At 42.7% G+C, this 18,666-nt stretch overlaps 1 protein-coding gene across 1 annotated transcript in view; it reads left to right on the plus strand.

Moving 5' to 3' along the window:
• The window catches only part of AGBL3 (AGBL carboxypeptidase 3), a 180,883-nt gene that overhangs the window by 51,068 nt on the left and 111,149 nt on the right, over positions 1–18,666 (plus strand). Inside the window, exon 4 of the mRNA XM_089680809.1 lies at positions 13,044–13,194. Within this exon, the coding sequence (XP_089536935.1) occupies positions 13,044–13,194 (151 nt within the window). The remainder of the gene's footprint in view (positions 1–13,043; positions 13,195–18,666) is intronic.

The raw sequence follows: 18,666 nt of genomic DNA on the forward strand, positions 1-18,666 counted from the left end.
GCTGCTGCCTCCACCGCCACACTGTGGCTCCACACTCTGGTTTTGGCCCCGTGACTGCCCAAATGAGTGAAGTGTGCGATGATTCTAAGATCGACGGCACTCATCTGCATGTCATACTGACTGTCAGTATTATTTCTCTTCCCCAGCAGACTCCAAGGGCATTTAAATTAAAGGTACAGTGTTCTGCACTAATATAAAGTCTCTCTGAAGCCTAGAAACACCCTTTTATAAGTTAAATTCGCAGCGAATATATTCGACTCGAATCAAAATTTTTCCACGAATTCGCCGAATCAGTCGAATCGAATTTTTGAATACTTCGCTCATCTCTACTCCAAATCATTGGATTGGGTGTTCGTCACCTCCACGGCCACAGCTGTATAAAATCAAGCACCTAGGCATGCAGACAGCTTCTACAAACATTTATGAAAGAATGGGTCGCTCTCAGGAGCTCAGTGAATTCAAGTGTGGTACCATGATAGGCTGCCACCTGTGCAATAAGTCCATCCATGAAATTTCCTTGCTACTAAATATTCCATGGTCAACTGTTAGTGGTATTATAACAAAGTGGAAGCACCTGGGAACAACAGCCACAAAGTGGTAGACCACGTAAAATGACAAAGCGGGGTCAGCGCATGCTGAAGCGCAGAGTGCGCAGAAGTCACCAACTGTCTGCAGAGTCAATAGCTAAAGACCTCCAAACTTCATGTGGCCTTCAGATTAGCACAACAACAGTGCATAGAGAGCTTCATGGAATGGGTTTCCATGGTCGAGTAGCTGCATCCAAGCCTTACATCAGTGCAATGCAAACAGTTGAATGCAGTGGCGTAAAGCACGTCACCACTGGACTCTAGAGCAGTGGAGATGTGTTCTCTGGAGTGACAAATCATGCTTCTCTGTCTGGCAAGCCAATGGACATGTCTGGGTTTAGCGGTGCCAGGAGAACGATACTTGCTTGACTGCGTTGTGCCAAATGTAAGGTTTGGTGGAGGAGGGGTTATGGTGTAGGGTTGTTTTTCAGGGGTTGGGCTTGGCCCCCTAGTTCCAGTGAAGAGAACTCTTAAGGCATCAACATACCAAGACATTTTGGACAATTTCATGCTCCCAACTTTGTGGGAACAGTTTGGGGATGGCCTCTTCCTGTTCCTGTGGAAGAAACTTGACTGGCCTGCCCAAAGTCCTGACCACAACCTGATAGAACACCTTTGGGATGAATTAGAGTGGAGACTGGGACCCAGGCCTTTTTGTCTGACATCAGTACCTCACCTCACAATTGTGCTTCTGGAAGAAGAGTCAAACATTCCCATAAACACACTCCTAAACCTTATGGACAGCCTTCCCCTCAATATTGAACCCTACGGACTAAGACTGGGATGTCATTAAAGTTCATATGCATGTAAAATCAGGCGTCCCAATACTTTTGACAATATAGTGTATAGGGGTGGACTTACTAAAGGCAAATAGACTGTGCTCTCTGCAAATGCAGTTGCACTCATTTTCCTTAGAGTTTAGTGAATGTGATGAAGCTTTGCTGATTTCCATCATCCAATCATGTGCAAGCAAAAATTAGTTTTTTTTTTGGGGGGGGGGGGGTTTATTGCATCTGATTGAATATTCCATGGTCAACTGTTAGTGGTATTATAACAAAGTGGAAGCACCTGGGAACAACAGCCACAAAGTGGTAGACCACGTAAAATGACAAAGCGGGGTCAGCGCATGCTGAAGCGCAGAGTGCGCAGAAGTCACCAACTGTCTGCAGAGTCAATAGCTAAAGACCTCCAAACTTCATGTGGCCTTCAGATTAGCACAACAACAGTGCATAGAGAGCTTCATGGAATGGGTTTCCATGGTCGAGTAGCTGCATCCAAGCCTTACATCAGTGCAATGCACTGATGTAGCCTTGCATCAGTGCAATGCAATTTTTTGGGGGGGGGGGGGTTTATTGCATCTGATTGCGTATTCTTTACAAAGTGAAGCTTCACCACTTGCAAAGTGCACAGTTCATTCGCCTTCAGTAAATTCACCCCATAGTTTACACAGAAAACAAAATACAATGTGATTCAGTGTCTAACTTAGCACATCACTTATAGTGTGTTCCAGCTCAAAAAGGTTAATAGTCATGCATTGCTAAAATGCACACGTCACCTATGGGTGCTTTAATAAGCACCATGTTTCCAAGTATCACCAAGGGGACTGGTAAACTCATCTCCTGCATATTTTTGACAGCTAGAATAACAATTGCTTCCTGTTGGCAGACGTCTGTGGTCTTTCCTGACCTGGTTAAACGCAGACTTAACTGAATCATAATCAATGGTAAAATGACAAATATATTAAACAATACACAAAACAAATCTGAATCAATCTGGCATCCACAGATCAAGTACAATTCCATCACATAAGCTCTATTGCCCTGGGGCCCAACTTGTGGCTGGGGGGGGGGGGTGCTTGTGGCCCTTTTGCACCTTTTGTGTGCCCCTCATTGTCTCAGCAGTCATTTCTTGTATCATGTCTGCAATCTGTGATCATCTCTTTTATCATGTCCACAGTTTCTTTTGTATCACGCCCATAGTCTCTGACTATATTCTGCTGGGTGTCTTCCTTCTCTGAGACTGAATATTCACTTAATTTTGAGTGCAGCCCTTTGGTGATTTACCTAAGAAGATACATATGAAGAAAGTTGACCACGACTGTTCTATTGTAGGATACCTGTTGTGAAGATTCCTCTTACTCTATCCTATCTCTTTTCTCTTTCTTGTTTGCACAATAGGTTTTTTTTGTAATTGATTTATGGTGTTCATGACCGGCCTAATTTATCAACTGGCCCACTTGATATACATGCCTGCCACCCCAGGAGACATTTGAACTCCTCAGTGGAAGAGCCTGGTCCAGATTGTAAAATAAAGGAAATTTTCTGATTCCCTGCAAATATGGGTAGATATGTTTGGGTTATAGTGTAATCATTTAACACAAAACCCTATTGTAGTACAGTTCAATTTCACTTTATTGTGCTAACATGGGCCAATCTGTGATATATGGCCTATAACTGATAGTTTTAAGAACTCTCAAATGCTATTCCTTAAATGTATTATCAATAAGCATTACTGTGAGTAGAAAAAATATGTTCCTAAACTGATGTGTAGTCAATTATCCAAGAAACCTAACCTATTTTAAATTCTGCTCTGTTCATAATGTGTAAATATTATATTTCCAGTTTGAAAAATAATAAAATATATTGAAATTCAAAATGCTTGGAAAGTGCATTGCCCACTCACAGAAAATTTCTAGGTAAGTGATGTACATGGAGATAAATACTTAGAATGTGGTACGGTCTTTGTGTTATTCACAGACCACGTAGAAGGTCGTGTATGAGAATATAATTATTCAAAAAGTGCAGTGCAATTACACATTAATACTATGTGCCAATCCTACCAGTTATATATTATTTTACCTGTGAACCATATAATATACACTGAAATTCTGCTAATTCAATCCATGTGCTAAGATATGAAAAATTATATATAAGAGAAATAAAATTTTTCTTTAAATAAAATGTGCAAAAATTACTATGCTCCAAATAATACAAAAAACAAAACAGGAGTATGGCAATAAAGAGTATACAGGAACATGTGTCACAGCTCCCAGTCTCCATTATTAGGCTGCAGCGGGTGTGCTGAAACACTTTGGGGTGGAACTGTGTGACTTCATAACATTTGACAGGAAGAGAGGTTCTATTGTATATAAAGATGATTCTGGCATTGTTCCTTAAGGAAGTAATGTACATTTAAAGAGGCACATTTCCACTGGATTTTATAACTTTATGGTGAATAAATACCAATAAATTAGTAATTAAAGATACTACATGGGGGTGTGGCTTAGATGTGAACCAGCGTGGACGTGTTCTTCTGAGGCTCCGACTATCCTGCTCATTTATCCTGTCTAGGGGGAGCGCCTAGCCGCCATCCTGCTCAGCCGACCACTCAACTCTGCCTGGGGACCTGAGCCCTCTTTGCCCATGCCGTCCCGGAAGACACCGGCAAAGAAATTCCCCTGTACTGGGGCTCGGAGCTTCCCTCCTACTACACGTGGCGTGGCTATCTTGCCTACATGTGTGCCGGCCAAACACTCAGTGGTGGTGCAGACTGCCTGGTGGGACATGATAGACGGGGATGCTGTGCCCAGGGATGTGTCCCTCTTTCCTGTGGAGGCTTTACCTGGGGATTCCGCTACTTGTACTCACCTGGCAGCCATAGAAGCAAGTAAATCATCGCTCATGTTCAAGATAGACACTTTGGCATTAGAATATGGGCTTATCAGAAAAGACCTGGACAAGATTAGGGGCCACCTGGGCACCGCAGAAACCCACATTTCTGAGGTTGAAGATACCACATCCTCTCAGGCCCACACCCTGTCAGACTTACAGCACACTGTTACTCTTCTTATGGCCCAATCTGATGATGCTGAAAACAGATTGCACCGGAACAATGTATGAGTAATGGGGCTTGCTGAGGGTGCTGAAGAGGACAATCCTGCTGTCTTTGCTGAGGGCTTTTTTAGGCAAGTGTTAAATTTGCAAATGGTCTTCACGGCCTACCAGGTGGAACGGGCACAGAGTCCCAATGGGATCCAGGACTCCTGGGGCCCCCCCACGCTCCTTCCTGGTTCGGTTACTGAATTTTCAGGGCCTCATTTGATGGAGGCAAGAAAACAACAATCCCTGAGGTTTGAAAATGCTGATCTGCACTTTTTTCCTGATTTTTCACCTGAGCTGCAAAAACATTGCATATCCTTTGTTGATGTCCGGAAGAGGCTTAGGGAAAGGGGTCTTCAATACAGTATGTTGTACCCCAGCAAGCTTCGGGTTCAATATAAGAGTACCAATCACTATTTTGATGACCCTGCTTCGGCGGTGGACTGGTTGGACTCCCTTTCGTGATTGAAAGTCTACAAGTGTACCTAATGCTTTCCTTTCTCCAAGGATGTGGTTGGTGAGATGTTTTCCTTTCTATTCCCTCTCTCATTTTGCTATACGGCCTCGGTTCACACACTGAAGCAACTAGGTTGGTCCTACATTCCGTTGGAAAGGGGAGGGTTCCCTTCCTCCCACCATTGCCACGTGCTCTAATGTTTCACATGTTAAGGGCAATAAAGTTTCCTGGCTGAGTTGAATTGTTGGCTGGGGAAACAGGGATGTTATTTTTTGACCTTTTGGGGTCTATAGTTTTTGTTTTTTTTCTTCCTTTTTGTTTGAGAGGAAATCTTTTATGTGTACTATGCCTGCGCAGTTAATGGGGCATCCAGTGTTGCTGAGTCACATCTCCCGCCACCCCCTCTATCCTTTTCCTGCCCACTGGATTATGGCAACTGATCTTTGTGTTGAGGTGCTGGAAGTTGCCCTTGCGAGCAGTAGAGGTCTGAAAAAATGTCCTGTTAGTGCAGCTGGAGAGCCCTGTGGGAGATCTTAAGGCCTGGTTCACACCTGTGCAGATTTACAGCCCCTGATTGTGCAGGCATGGCAGTCCATTCAGTTCAAATTATTGCGATCAACTTTGTCAGAGTCGCACCGATTTTGAGAGCAGTTCCTGCACCAATTTTTGCGATTTCAGGTGCGACTTGCATAGATATCTGTGCATGAAGTTGATCAAATGTCTTCCAACTCGCGACTTTGAAATTGTGTGACATCAAGAGAAGTTGCAATATTTCAAAGTCTCATCCAGTGTGAACCTGGGCTAAAATTAATGTTGACGATAGACAGGCAAATGTGGGTTTGTATCAGTGTGTAGTGTGCTTTTTATTATTATACAGGTTTTATATAGCGCCAACAGTTTGCGCAGTGCTTTACAAAATGAAGGTAGACATTACAGTTACAATACCATTTGGTACAAGAGGAAACGGAGCCCTGCTCGTTAGAGCTTACAATCTAGGAAATTTTATTGGTGTTGAGGGTGGTGAGGGGGATGTGTGTATCCAGGTAAAGGGTAGATGGATTAGGGGCGTGAGTAGGCATGGGGGAGGGGTTGTGATAAGGTTTAAAGGGGTATAGGGGTAGGGTCGGGGGACAGAGGGTATGAGAGGGGGAAGAACTAAGCAAAGTGTACGTGATTGTGTGCAATTTTTATTTTAGAGGAGTGTGTGGAGTTAAAAATATTTTACTTGTATTCAGTCAAAAGATAGCAAATTAAAAATTGCTTCTAGTACCTGATGCAACTCATTTGGAGCACTTAGCTGCTATACGCAATTATCACTGTGATTACCTGCACACCCGGTGGAGCAAGTAATGGACACCGCTCCTCTAAATAACCATTGGAGCGGCCATTACTCACTCATGTGTAATCCCTAGGCATGCACTTTGCCCTCCCTGCAGATTCTATAACTACACAATGTAACAGTACGTGGCAAGTATTTTTTATTCTTTTTTTGGTTACCTGGACGTTTTTTACTTATTTTCTTATTTAAAGCCCCAGTTTGGGATAAAATAAACAACAGCCCTATGTAAAAACCCGTTTTACTTGTAGCCACGGTCATGTGATGCTCTAGCGGAAGTTTTATGCACTTCTGTTTACTTTTTGGTTTGGATCCTTCATTGGTTGTCCACATCAGTGCTTGCCTGACGTGAATTCTTTCTATTGGATGGGCTATGTTGGGGTACTCTCACGTTCAAGGTAAAGACGAACATCAGAGGAGTGGACAGGAATGGCGGTACTCAGTCTTCCCCCCACCAGGGACATTGGCTGTGTGGGCCCTGGATAGGGGGACTTAGGTGAGTATATCTTCACAAGGTAAGGGGAGAAAAAGGACTAATTGAGGTGGGTGAAAAGGAGGGCTGGTAAAAGAGAATAGTTTTTGCTCGGAGTAGGTTCATTAAGTGTTTTAATTTTTAACAGAAATGATTATTCTTTGATTTTTATAACCTAATATTAAATATCTTTATATCTTCCCTTTAATCTGCCAAGCCCAATATGAAACTAATTCCCCAAAAATATGTTTCTTAATTTCCATTTAATTCCATCTTCATTATATGAAGATACCGAAAGTCTGCATCTCCATAGAGACATAATGGCTGCTTTCAGAGCATGAGCTGATTAAATTCCATACAGTGTCTTATTACCGCAAGATACGTGTGACTCACGGCTCTGCCATTGTTTCGCTGTCACTCTATTTTTGCTTTGCTCCCTGTACCGGATGCTATTTTTTACCCTAATCAGTTTTTTTTTGTTGGGGGGGAATAATTGCTCTATAAAACGCTCTTTGAAAATGTCACCAAACGAGCGATACATTGGCTCCCTTTCACAACTGCGACTTAATTGCTAATATTTTGAAAATCTATGGTATTTTCTGTTAAAATATGCCATCGTTTCTCTTGCTGCAAAAAAAAGGAAAGAAAAGCATCTTGTCATGCTGAGCTCGGTGTGTGGCTTTTTTTCAGTTTTTGTTACAAAAATGAATACCCATCATTTATACAACTCCAAAAAAAGACAGTGCGTACAATAAACATAATGTTGTCAAGGAGAAGGGAAAGGGAGGTAGGCACTACTGGAAACCTGAATTAAGTATGCAGGCTCCCTTTATGACAAAGATAAGAACAATAGAGGTCCGTTCGGCTGTACTCCAAACCACCCACTTTAGTGAACCAGGATAAAACCAATACACATAGTGGAAATACAGTGGGGGACTAGCAGGTAAACGCATTTCATGCAAAGGACAGCTCTTATTCATTACCCCTGCGTAATGTATAAGCACTGTCTATAGCGTGAAACGCATTTACCTGCTAGTCCCCTGCTGTATTTCCACTATGTGTATTGGTTTTATCCTGGTTCACTAAAGTGGGTGGTTTGGAGTGCAGCCGAACGGACCTCTTTTGTTCTCAGGAGATTCTGAAAAGTGTCAGTCTGCAGGGACCTGTTGAGACAGTTGTACCTTCATCCCCTCTCAAGTCACAAGTGCACAAAGCAGCGGCAGTCTGATTGAACAGGAGACCCTGGTAAAAATGGCAAGATTCTGCACACTGTAGAAGTGATGAACTGGCTGTAGAGCCACTCACTTCTACATTAATGCCCATCGCAGGCTGAAAATTTTGATTCTGGGATCATAGCTGTAGCCATGTGCTAACAAGGAACATGCTGATATGATGAAAGAGCAGAGTCTGCTGCTTCTCCTTTCACTGTCCAGTCACTGGTTGGGGGAGGGACATGACATATATTACTGAAGTGCTGCAGAGAAAAAACAGTTCTCCTGCCCTGTTAGACGAGGCTGTGCTGTGTAAATTTCAGGATAGGATGAGAATTACAAATCCTTTTGAAGTAAAAACAGCTCCTATAATATGTATTTCATTTGTGTATTTAGTTGTTTGTCTGGAGTGCAGCTTTAAATAGAAATAGCTGCAATCCTGACTTAGCTGGCACCCAACCTGCAGCCTCGATCATTTAACAGCCCGCTGCCCGTTCCACGTTGCCGGTGATGCGTGTTTTTCCTGCGGTGTGCTATACCCCTCTGTGCCTAACATTTGTCAAATCTAATGTCTGCTAACCTTCAGAACGCAGGTCACCTGACAGCGTCAGCCATTTTGAGCTTCTGTGAATCTTATTGATTCTCTGTGTACATAACTAACATGTGGCAAGAATATTAATGAATCTTCCCATTTCTCTCTTAGTTTGTGTTATCTTGAAAGCAGCAAAAAAACATTTTTAACTCATCGCTGTCCTTCCTGTTTGAGGATTTTTTTTCCTAGAGGGTTACTCTTTCAATTTCCTGTTTTCTCGGAATTTCATTAACATGATGTCAGTGTAATCCAGCAGATGTCTCTAACAGACGATGTCCTGATTTTCCCCTTTCTACTACGGTTTAATTAATTTTTACCTTCAGGGAGGTACCATTGAAAGCGGAGCTCCACCCAAAACATTTTTGACCTGTGGACAGTGTTAGAGCCATCAGCTTTTGATGCTGTTTGTAGCACCATTGTATCTTCATTTCTGCTCAAGTAGGAGGAAAGTTTTTGAATAGATAGGAGGACAGCTAGAAAAAATGTTTACTAAAACTGGAGCACACAGAATGTGGTGCAGCTGTGCATAGTAAGCAATCAGCCTTTAGATTGTATTGTCAAAGCTTAATTGAACAAACTGATGTTAGGGGCTGATTAGTTACTATGCTCAGCTGCACCAGTTTTAGTTAATACCCTCCATTATGTGTCCTATTCATACTGCAATGTAGACATGCTGCATTTTATCGCAGAGTACAGGACGGATCACCTATCACTGTACAGCAGCGCATCACACCGCGCTGGTATCGCACATGATAACTTTGTACACTTCAAATACAGTTGCGTAAACAAAAAAGGCACTGAAATGTGCATCACACCACCCCCTACCGCTGGCCTTCTGTAGCCGGAATGGACAGCTGCCACACATTAAACCGCAGCGGTTAAGTGTGCGGCAGCTTTGGGGTAGTGTGAACGAGCCCTTATCCTCTATGCTCTGGAGCTGTCACATTACTTCTTCTCCTTCACTAGATGTTGCCAGTCTTCCTGGTTGAATGGCAGTGAGCTTACTTAACCCACTTTCTTTGAGCCCAGACTATCACGGATCCAACCCCTGGGAGCCCATAATCACACAGTACTCCTGGAATCCTCACATGCTATTACTCTTAGTTCAGGAGAAAAAACTACCCACCACCCCTTTCTTCCCTGATTCCTCATTCTACCCCCACCCCCATTAATATGCCAACTAAATGTTTACCCTATTTTACATCCATTGATGTCATAACTGGGCATCTAGGCTTCACTATAGGCGATTGAACCGGAAGTGGGAGCGGGTACCTGTCAAATGTGGGTACCCACTCCCCCCGCCCTCCAAAGGTGCCAATCCTTAATGGGGAGCAGTCCTTAAAGCAGAACTTTCCCTTTTCGGTGGAGCTCCACTTTAATATCTACCTTAAATCACATTGCTAAGTGCAATGTCATGATCATATCTGGTGGGAGGAGCGGGCAGGGTGCTGTACATAGTTTCCTGAAAACATTACAGCACCCTGCCTCTGTACTCCTTTTAAGAGCCCTCAGCCCAGGTGTAAGATGTGGGCTGGTTATTGGGAGGAGTTATGAAAATATTTAAAAGACCCAATGGCAGTATGTCAGTCAGGGCACTCCTAGGCAGGCTGTACTTGCATGCAGACCACCTTAGTGTTTCCAACCTACCAGATTGAAATTCACTGACACAACACCTACATTTTACTGGCATTTCCAAACGCAAAATCAAATTACAGTTTTAAGTGGAAATTTCAGTATTTAGGATACAAACAAGTACAATATGCACTTAGCAATGTGATTTAAGGTAGATATTAAAGTGGAGCTCCACCGAAAAGGGGAAGTTCCGCTTTAAGGACTGCTCCCCCGCTCCCCATTAAGGATTGGCACCTTTGGAGGGCGGGGGGAGTGGGTACCCAAATTTGACAGGTACCCGCTCCCACTTCCGGTTTGATCGCCTAGGCCAGGGGTCTGCAACCTTTAAGACATAAAGAGCCACTTGGACCCGTTTCCGAGAGGGGAAAAAAAGACTGGGAGCCGCAAAACCATTGCAACATTTAAAACAAATCCGACACTGCATATATTGCAAAAAACGCTCTGGTCATGAAGGGGGTTTAAGGGCCCAGTAAGCAAAGGGTTAATCAGGGCCACAGTGTATCGTCATAATCACAATCATAGCCTTAGGTCAGTGGTGGGCAACCTTTTTTTTCGACTGAGCCAAATCTCGCCAAAACCACGATTGAAATTTATTTTGAGAGAAACATTTTTAAAACTGAAAATACATCCCCCATATAGTAATTCATCCCCCCTATAGTAATTCATCCCCCCTATAGTAATTCATCCCCCATAGTAATTCATCCCCCCTATAGTAATTCATCCCCCATATAGTAATTCATCCCCCATAGTAATTCATCCCCCCTATAGTAATTCATCCCCCATAGTAATTCATCCCCCCTATAGTAATTCATCCCCCATATAGTAATTCATCCCCCGTAGTAATTCATCCCCCCTATAGTAATTCATCCCCCATATAGTAATTCATCCCCCATATAGTAATTCATCCCCCCTATAGTAATTCATCCCCCATAGTAATTCATTCCCCATATTGTGTGAATTCACTTACCTTTGCTCCGCGTGTTCCTCTCGCTGGGTTCCCGCGCCGTTCTGGTCTTCAGGGCGGACTGTGAGAGGAGAGGAGTTCGTCACGCTGCCCCGCCTACATCCGGGCTGCCCCGCCTACATCCTGACAGCCAATGTTTGCCAGCGGGCGCCCAGCACACAGAAGATCTGCATTAAAAGAGCCGCGGCTTGCCGACCCTATTGCCTGTCACCTGGTGGGCAGTGTGCTCCGGAGCCGCAGGAAAGGTGAAAAAGAGCCGCATGCGGCTCCGGAGCCGCGGGTTGCCGACACCCGGCCTAGGCGATCGGAAGTGGAAGGTGTCCTCCCTCCCTGTAGTCTTTTGGGACATGTGACAGGTCCCAAAAGACCACAGGACCATTCATGAAGTGCAGTGCTACTCACGCATGCGCAGTGGGTACACGGCTGTGAAGCCGCAAGCTGAAGATGCTGGAATACAGGACGGCCGGTGAAACAGGCTGCAGGGAGCACACCGTGGGACTGAGGGACAGGTATGTGGCTGTTTTTTAAAAGTCAGCAGCTACAGTTTTTGTAGCTGCTGTCTTTTATTTTTTGACAGCGTGAGTGGAACTCCACTTTAAGGCAAAGAACATTTCTTATTTTATTTTCGATATAGTAAGTAAGTAGCTCAGGGACAGGACTCAGGAGAGCAAGAAATTAGAATGGGCAGACACACACACGTAAAATTGACTGCAGTGTGCAGCAGCACAGATGATGATGACACCTCACCGTCAAGATATGTGCCCTCTTGATGCACAGTGCCAGTCTCTCTCCATGTCAGGTGGTCCCTCCACGTCAGGTGGTCCCTCCACACTGACACTGACAGTCCCACTTCTGGTTGCCTTGCAACCATTCCCCAGACCCGTACATGAGGCTCCGGACGTGCTGCTTGGCTCCCTTGCACCATGACACGGCACGGCACGCTCCGGCACCACTTCCGCCAGACCCCCCCCCCCCCACTGAGGCCACCCGAACGCACTGTGGCAGGCACTCGGGTGGTCTCGGCCGGTCCTGGACCCGAACGGCGCATGTGCAGTTCTAAGCCAAGCCATAATTTTAACCTTTTCTTCTCACTAGTATTTACTGGAAGGAGAAAAGTGCCTGGTTTTTAACTGTCTGCCAGTAAAAATACTGACGATTGGCAACACTAGGTAATGCCCATATGTGATGCTGAGCCTCCATGAATGAAAGAACAGAAATCCAAAAGATGAAGGAGGCTGCAGAGGAAAGTGCTAGTTGATGCTGGATGTCCTCTAGCTAGGAAAATAGACAAACTCTATCTACGAGGGTAGGGGTTTGGGGGATTAAACCTGTATTTACACTTTAAAGTGTCCAGTCAAAACTCTTTTTTTTTAGTATACAGTAGGGAAGCTTTAGAACCCTTGTTGGATATTTATTTCCATCCTTGTTGCAGATTTTTCCCTCACTTCCTATCTGATGAAACAGTTGTCTCCATAACAGTGAGACAAAATCTCTCTAATGGAGCTCTGGATAGCAATAAAACCCCAACAACATTTTTATTCCTTCACAACTCAATCCAAAATGCAAAAGAAAAAAAATTTGGCTGGACATACGCTTTAAAGTGCTTTACATTTAAAATGCTGTGTAGCAGTTATAAATGTTATTCCGGTTTTAATAGAACTGAAATTTACCCTTGACGTGCATAGCCACCTTTCTGGAAGTCCTTATGATTCTTAGGCAGACCAGTGAAACAATCTATTCTTTTCAGTACTATTTATTATGTATCTTGTTTTGTTATCCAGGTATGAGTATTTGAATGATCTTGCCCTCATTATCTTTCCTTTTCGCACGCTTTCTCTGTTACAGTTTTATTCCTCCCTTGCAGTCTCACGTATGTAGCATTAATATAATTCCCCCTCTCTGTTTTCTTGGCAGGATGGAAGGAGCTATGTTTTATGTGCTCCCGAGTAGGTGGAAATCGCAGTCCCCTGAAGCCTGTGTCTCCATGTGGCTGTGATGATTCGGACTCTGTGCTGGTGTTTGAATCTCGATTTGAGAGTGGAAATCTTCTGAAAGCGGTTCAGGTGTAAGCACATTCTCCTTCAATGTTGATTTAACTCTGGTATTGTATGTCTCCACAGGGCTAATAACAAGATATGCAGTTTACTATTCCCAGATTCAAAATAAAGACACCCTGTTGTCCTTTCCATGCTGGCCAAAGTGACAGTGTCTCTGAAAAGGGGCCCCCTGACTCCCTTATAATCACCTTGCTTGTGGTCCCTTGTTGCACCTTCCTCCATTCCAGCCAGCAACACTACCCAGTACTTGCTGGTTATTGGGTTTAGATGTATTTTAGTATGTGTTTTGGGGTATGCATTTCATTTAGAGTGTACCTAAACACAAATTTAATGGATTGAAGCTTACTAGTCTTTTAGATGTGGTGTCGTAATTACTTTTCTTTTGACCTTTATGATCACCTGGTGATCCTGCTACTTCCTGTTCAGGGGGTACAAAACTTCCACTCATCCTGAATCTGGACAACATAAGCAAGATAGGACTATGGAAACCCACCCCTCTCCTGTTGTCCATAACATAGGTGACATGGTTTTGTAGATCTCAGACAGTTAAGGCAGTAATTAATGACAGTTGTTTTCATCTCACAAGATTTCTGACAGGTTCAGCAGGTATTTTCCAGCTTATCAAAGAGATATAATAAATCACATTCAGTGGTATATTTAACAGTCCAGAAGGGTCCAAATAAATTAAGTTCATTGTTAGGGTTTATATACACTTTAAAACTCTAATTCTGTATTAACTAAAAACAGTAGAGCTTCCCTTTAACTCTGACCATTCATTGTGTAGTTGCTCCACCTAGTGGTTAGCTATATGGCAGATTTGTTTCCTGATTAAAGTAGAACTATAGGCAAAACTTTTTTTTTTTTGATAGAGCAAGGGAGGGATATAACTTCTGTCAGATTTTTTTTCCTAAATCTGTATGCCATTGCAGATAATTCCTTTAATTTTCACTACTAGGGGACCCAATCACTAGTCACCAGAACTAGTGTCCCTATTGGAAGATTTCTGCTCTATTACTTTTCTGGGGACAACCCAAAATTTGGGATTTTCTTTTACTTTCAATGATAATGGTAAACAGGACAAATGGAGAGGGTGAATCTTCTTAAGAGGGGCACAAACCGCAATAAAATCTGACAAAAATTCTAATCCCTCTCTACTCTGTCCAAAGCTATAAAAAAAAAAAGTTTTGCCTTTAGTGATACTTTAAGCTAATAGTAGTAGTAGTAATTCTGAGGACATTTCGTAGCTTCTCCAAGTCACTTCTTCCATTCTAATGACTGTCTGGAACATACCCCAGTAGCAAATTCAATTGTGAAGGAATGTGACAAGGTAGATGTTGATTGTCCAAGAAAGGATGGGAGTTGTAAAAATTGTGAAACCACCCTATTCTAATTTGAGAATTTCATTCTTGGTGCCCAGAAGTCTGCACAGGTGTCAAACATGTGACTCACATCAATAAAGGTTCTGTAATGTTGATGATGTTTCATAGCTTCTCCAAGCCACTTCTCCATTTCTAATGAGTGTGAGGAACATGTACCAGCATTTATATCCACACATGTAGCATAGACACATAATCCAATTACAATGGAATGTGTTGAGGCAGATGTTGTTTGTCCAAGAACAGGATGGGAGGTGTGAAAATTGTGGAACCACCCTATTAAAGTTTCATAATTCCATCCTCCATAGGTGTCAATCCTTCCATTCTGAAGGTGTGAATTGGGGTCCAGATTTTAGAACAGCATTATATGGAGAAAGAAATAGTGTCAAAGACCCCCTCCTTTGTTGGGGGATGCTTATTCTAGATTGATGTAAATGGTCTTTTTTCTTCATCCATTGTTATGATAGAGAGAACAAATGGTGCACAAGAGTCATGAAGGAGGTCATCTACATCAAACTGGTAAAACTATCCCTGAATAGGGGATCTGTCTACTGCATACTGTGTAGTTTTAACATTGGATGACTGGATTAAGGTGTCTATTCTACCCGTGTGAATATAAATGCTTTTGTATCTTCCTGACACTGACTGGAATGGAAGAAGTGGCTACAAAACGTCTACATCATTACAGAATATGTCCAATTGAATGTGAGAGCCTTCATGGGAAACTTTCTGATAAGTTTCTGCAGGAGACCATGGCAAAATAAAGTACCTTTAGTCCTTTGGCAGACATATGCGGGCTCCCTGATGTGCAGCATGATCTGTGACCGCAGAGCCTCTGTCCGGCATGAATAAAGAACGGTGATGAGCCAATCACGGGCAGTTTTTCCTTCTCTCAGAATGCTGTTAATTCTGCACACTCGCGTCTTATGCAGTCAAGTCCATTTCAGAAATCTATTACCCGCATTAGCATTTTTATTTTCTCAGCGGGAAAGCGTTTTTTTTTTCCCAAGCCAGTTGAGTTGCTGTCTGCTTTTTATAGAATAAATTGCCATAAATTCAGTTAGTAGCTGTGCATAATAATAGGATAACACACGCCCTCCACTCCAGAGGCTGACAGCACTCCCGTGTGTCAGTGTGAACTCACGCCTTTTGTGATATCCATATTGTGTTTACTGCCTGCTGGAGGTGAGCTGCTGAGAACATTGCACGATAGGGGAGAACAATGAGAATTTGTTCAATCAGTGACTGAGTTAAAATGATACTATGGAAATCAGGAAAGAGATTGAGCTTCTAAGCTCAACTTTTCGTATAAAAGTATGAGTACAGAACTGAGCAAGTCAGCCTCTGCTAGAAAAGAAAGGACTTCTGGGTAATGCCATTTGTACAAACTAGGTCTGCAATTATATGCCCACCACCACCATCATTGGCCTCTTCTGATCCAGAGCATCAACCAAATGTCAGTTTTGGATTCTGGGTCTCATCTCCATAGTATTCTAGAGACATCATAATTAGAGTCAAGTAGCTTGCTGCTGATAAATTGAGGAACTCTCTGCTCAACTGCCATCAAAATATGTCATAATTCTCTTATTTTACCCATGGTAGTACGCAAAAACAACCTGTAAGTAAGCAAAAATAAAAAGCATGTGAGCACACACAAAAACATGCACTTAGGGGTGTTTCTATAGTCCACCTCCTAAAAAGGTAGGACCATTCCCTGATACCCCGGTGCAAGGCACACTTGTAGTCCACCTAGCCAAAAGCCGAGGTAGACCTCTCTCCTCATGGTCAACTGAAGCCAACCATCAGGTACTAGGTGAGGGGCTCGCCTGATGATCTTCCTGGTTTAGGGGAGAAAGGAACCAAATGGCCACATCTCCTACTTCTATACTTCAGGGTAGGCCCAAGGACCCATACCCTTCATCACAAGTGAAAGTAACACACATCCATAAGTGCAAAGTGACACATGGGAAGAAAAAAAATTAAAAAATAAGTGCCAGTGCATATGCATTGGCTAGGTTGTGCAGCCTGGTAACAAACTTGCTATGGTCATAGCCAAATGGCCTAGCCTATGATGAGCTGTGCAGAAAAAACGAGAGGTGCCTTGGCCTAGTGCTTAGTCTTACACTGGGGTCCCAAACTCATAGTGATACTAAGAGCACCCCTGGGGAAACCACTCCCAGAGGGCACTGACACCATGGGTCCTTTGCTTTCCCAGCTCCTGGCCGGACAAAAGGACCCTCACACCATTCCTACCTTATTATATCAGGCGAATACTAGACAGGGCCCCCCCTTCCTCACCACAGGGCACACTCAATTCTCCCTTCTGAAAACTGCTACTGCACTTGACCTTAACGAAAAGGATCAAAATCTGTCAAAATTGCTTTATTTAAAGAGAATTAGTTACTACTGAATGGGATTATGCAAGAATCTGAATGTTCAGTCTTCAATCATTAAGAAAGTATAACTGTACAGGTTATGATGAGAAGGTACTAAAGAAATCAAAAAGCCCACCAACTGAATCTGTGCAAAGCATAATAAAGCCTTCTTAAATCAGAAGGTATTCATACATCACCTATCCCAAAAATAAAGAGATTATTCCTCATTTCCACACAGTGGGTGGAGCCATGCAAATTATTTGTTTCCACCCTAATAAAGCCTTCTTAAATCAGAAGGTATTCATACATCTCATTACATCACCTAAGATAAAAGGGAACTCTTCATTAAAATAGATGAGTGGAGATATCACCAATTAAAACACTTTGTCAGAAACCTTCCAAAACCGTTGAGATCGAGAAAGGATTGGAATCTGTTTGAGAGGTTGTTAGATACACGAGGTGACGGGAGGCGAGGTACGGCAAAAATTTATAAGACCCTCACTGAGTTAGACTCTTATACAAAGTCAATGTATATAGTAAAATGGGAAAGAGATTTGGGAATAGAGATAGATGAAGATAAACAAAGGAAAATATATAGATTAATACACGAGAATATAAGTATGAGCGAGGTGGAGGTAAATTATAAGTGTTTAACGAGATGGCACATTACACCGAAGGTTGAGTATAAGATATGTAAGGGAAAATTCACAAGAGTGCTGGAGGGGTTGTGGAAAAATAGGCACGTTATATCATATATGGTGGGAGTCCCCGAAGATCCAAGGTTTCTGGGAGATAATTGTCCAACTAATTGAGAATATCTCTGGGATAAAGATAGGACTGGACCCAGAAGTATGTCTACTACATAGTACAGAGTTATCAGTAAATAAATATAAGGACTCGGGTATATGGTGCTACCTGAATGCGGCGAAGGGTCTGATACCTAAGTTTTGGCATAGACCAGAGGTGCCGAAGATAGAGGACTGGGTGGAAAGAACGAATCAAATATGTAAGATGGAGAGATTGTGTTATATGCAGGAAGACAGGATGGGGTTGTTCTCTAAGAGGTGGAGAAAATGGGAAGAATCTATGGTGAAATATATGAAGTAGCAATGTGAGAAAGATGAAAGGATTTATATACCCTATATTCTCGTTGGGAAAAGAGGTAATAGAACAATGCAGAGTGGGTGGGTTTACATGGGGGGAGGGAGGTTTTATTTAGGGAGGAGGGAAAATTAGATAGAGGGGGGGAGGTAAATGGGAATAAAGATAGTAAGAAATGTTATTAATGATATGGAAATGGTTTTTGTATGAGAATAATGATGAAATATGTATTATATATGGAAAATAAATAAAAATTTTAATTAAAAAAAAAAAATTACATCACCTATCCCAAAAATAAAGAGATTATTCCTCATTTTCACACAGTGGGTGGAGCCATGCAAATTATTTGTTTCCACCCTTTTCCATACACTGCACTGATGATGATGAAAAAGCATTGAACAGTTATACAGTCAGGTCCATAAATATTGGGACATCGACACAATTCTAACATGTTTGGCTCTATACACCACCACAATGGATTTGAAATGAAACAAACAAGATGTGCTTTAACTGCAGACTGTCAGCTTTAATTTGAGGGTATTTACATCCAAATCAGGTGAACGGTGTAGGAATTACAACAGTTTGCATATGTGCCTCCCACCTGTTAAGGGACCAAAAGTAATGGGAC

The sequence above is a fragment of the Staurois parvus genome, unplaced genomic scaffold (genome assembly GCF_062004578.1).
Source record: "Staurois parvus isolate SC_StPar_1 unplaced genomic scaffold, SC_StPar_1.0 ptg000249l, whole genome shotgun sequence".
Classification (NCBI taxonomy): domain Eukaryota; kingdom Metazoa; phylum Chordata; class Amphibia; order Anura; family Ranidae; genus Staurois; species Staurois parvus.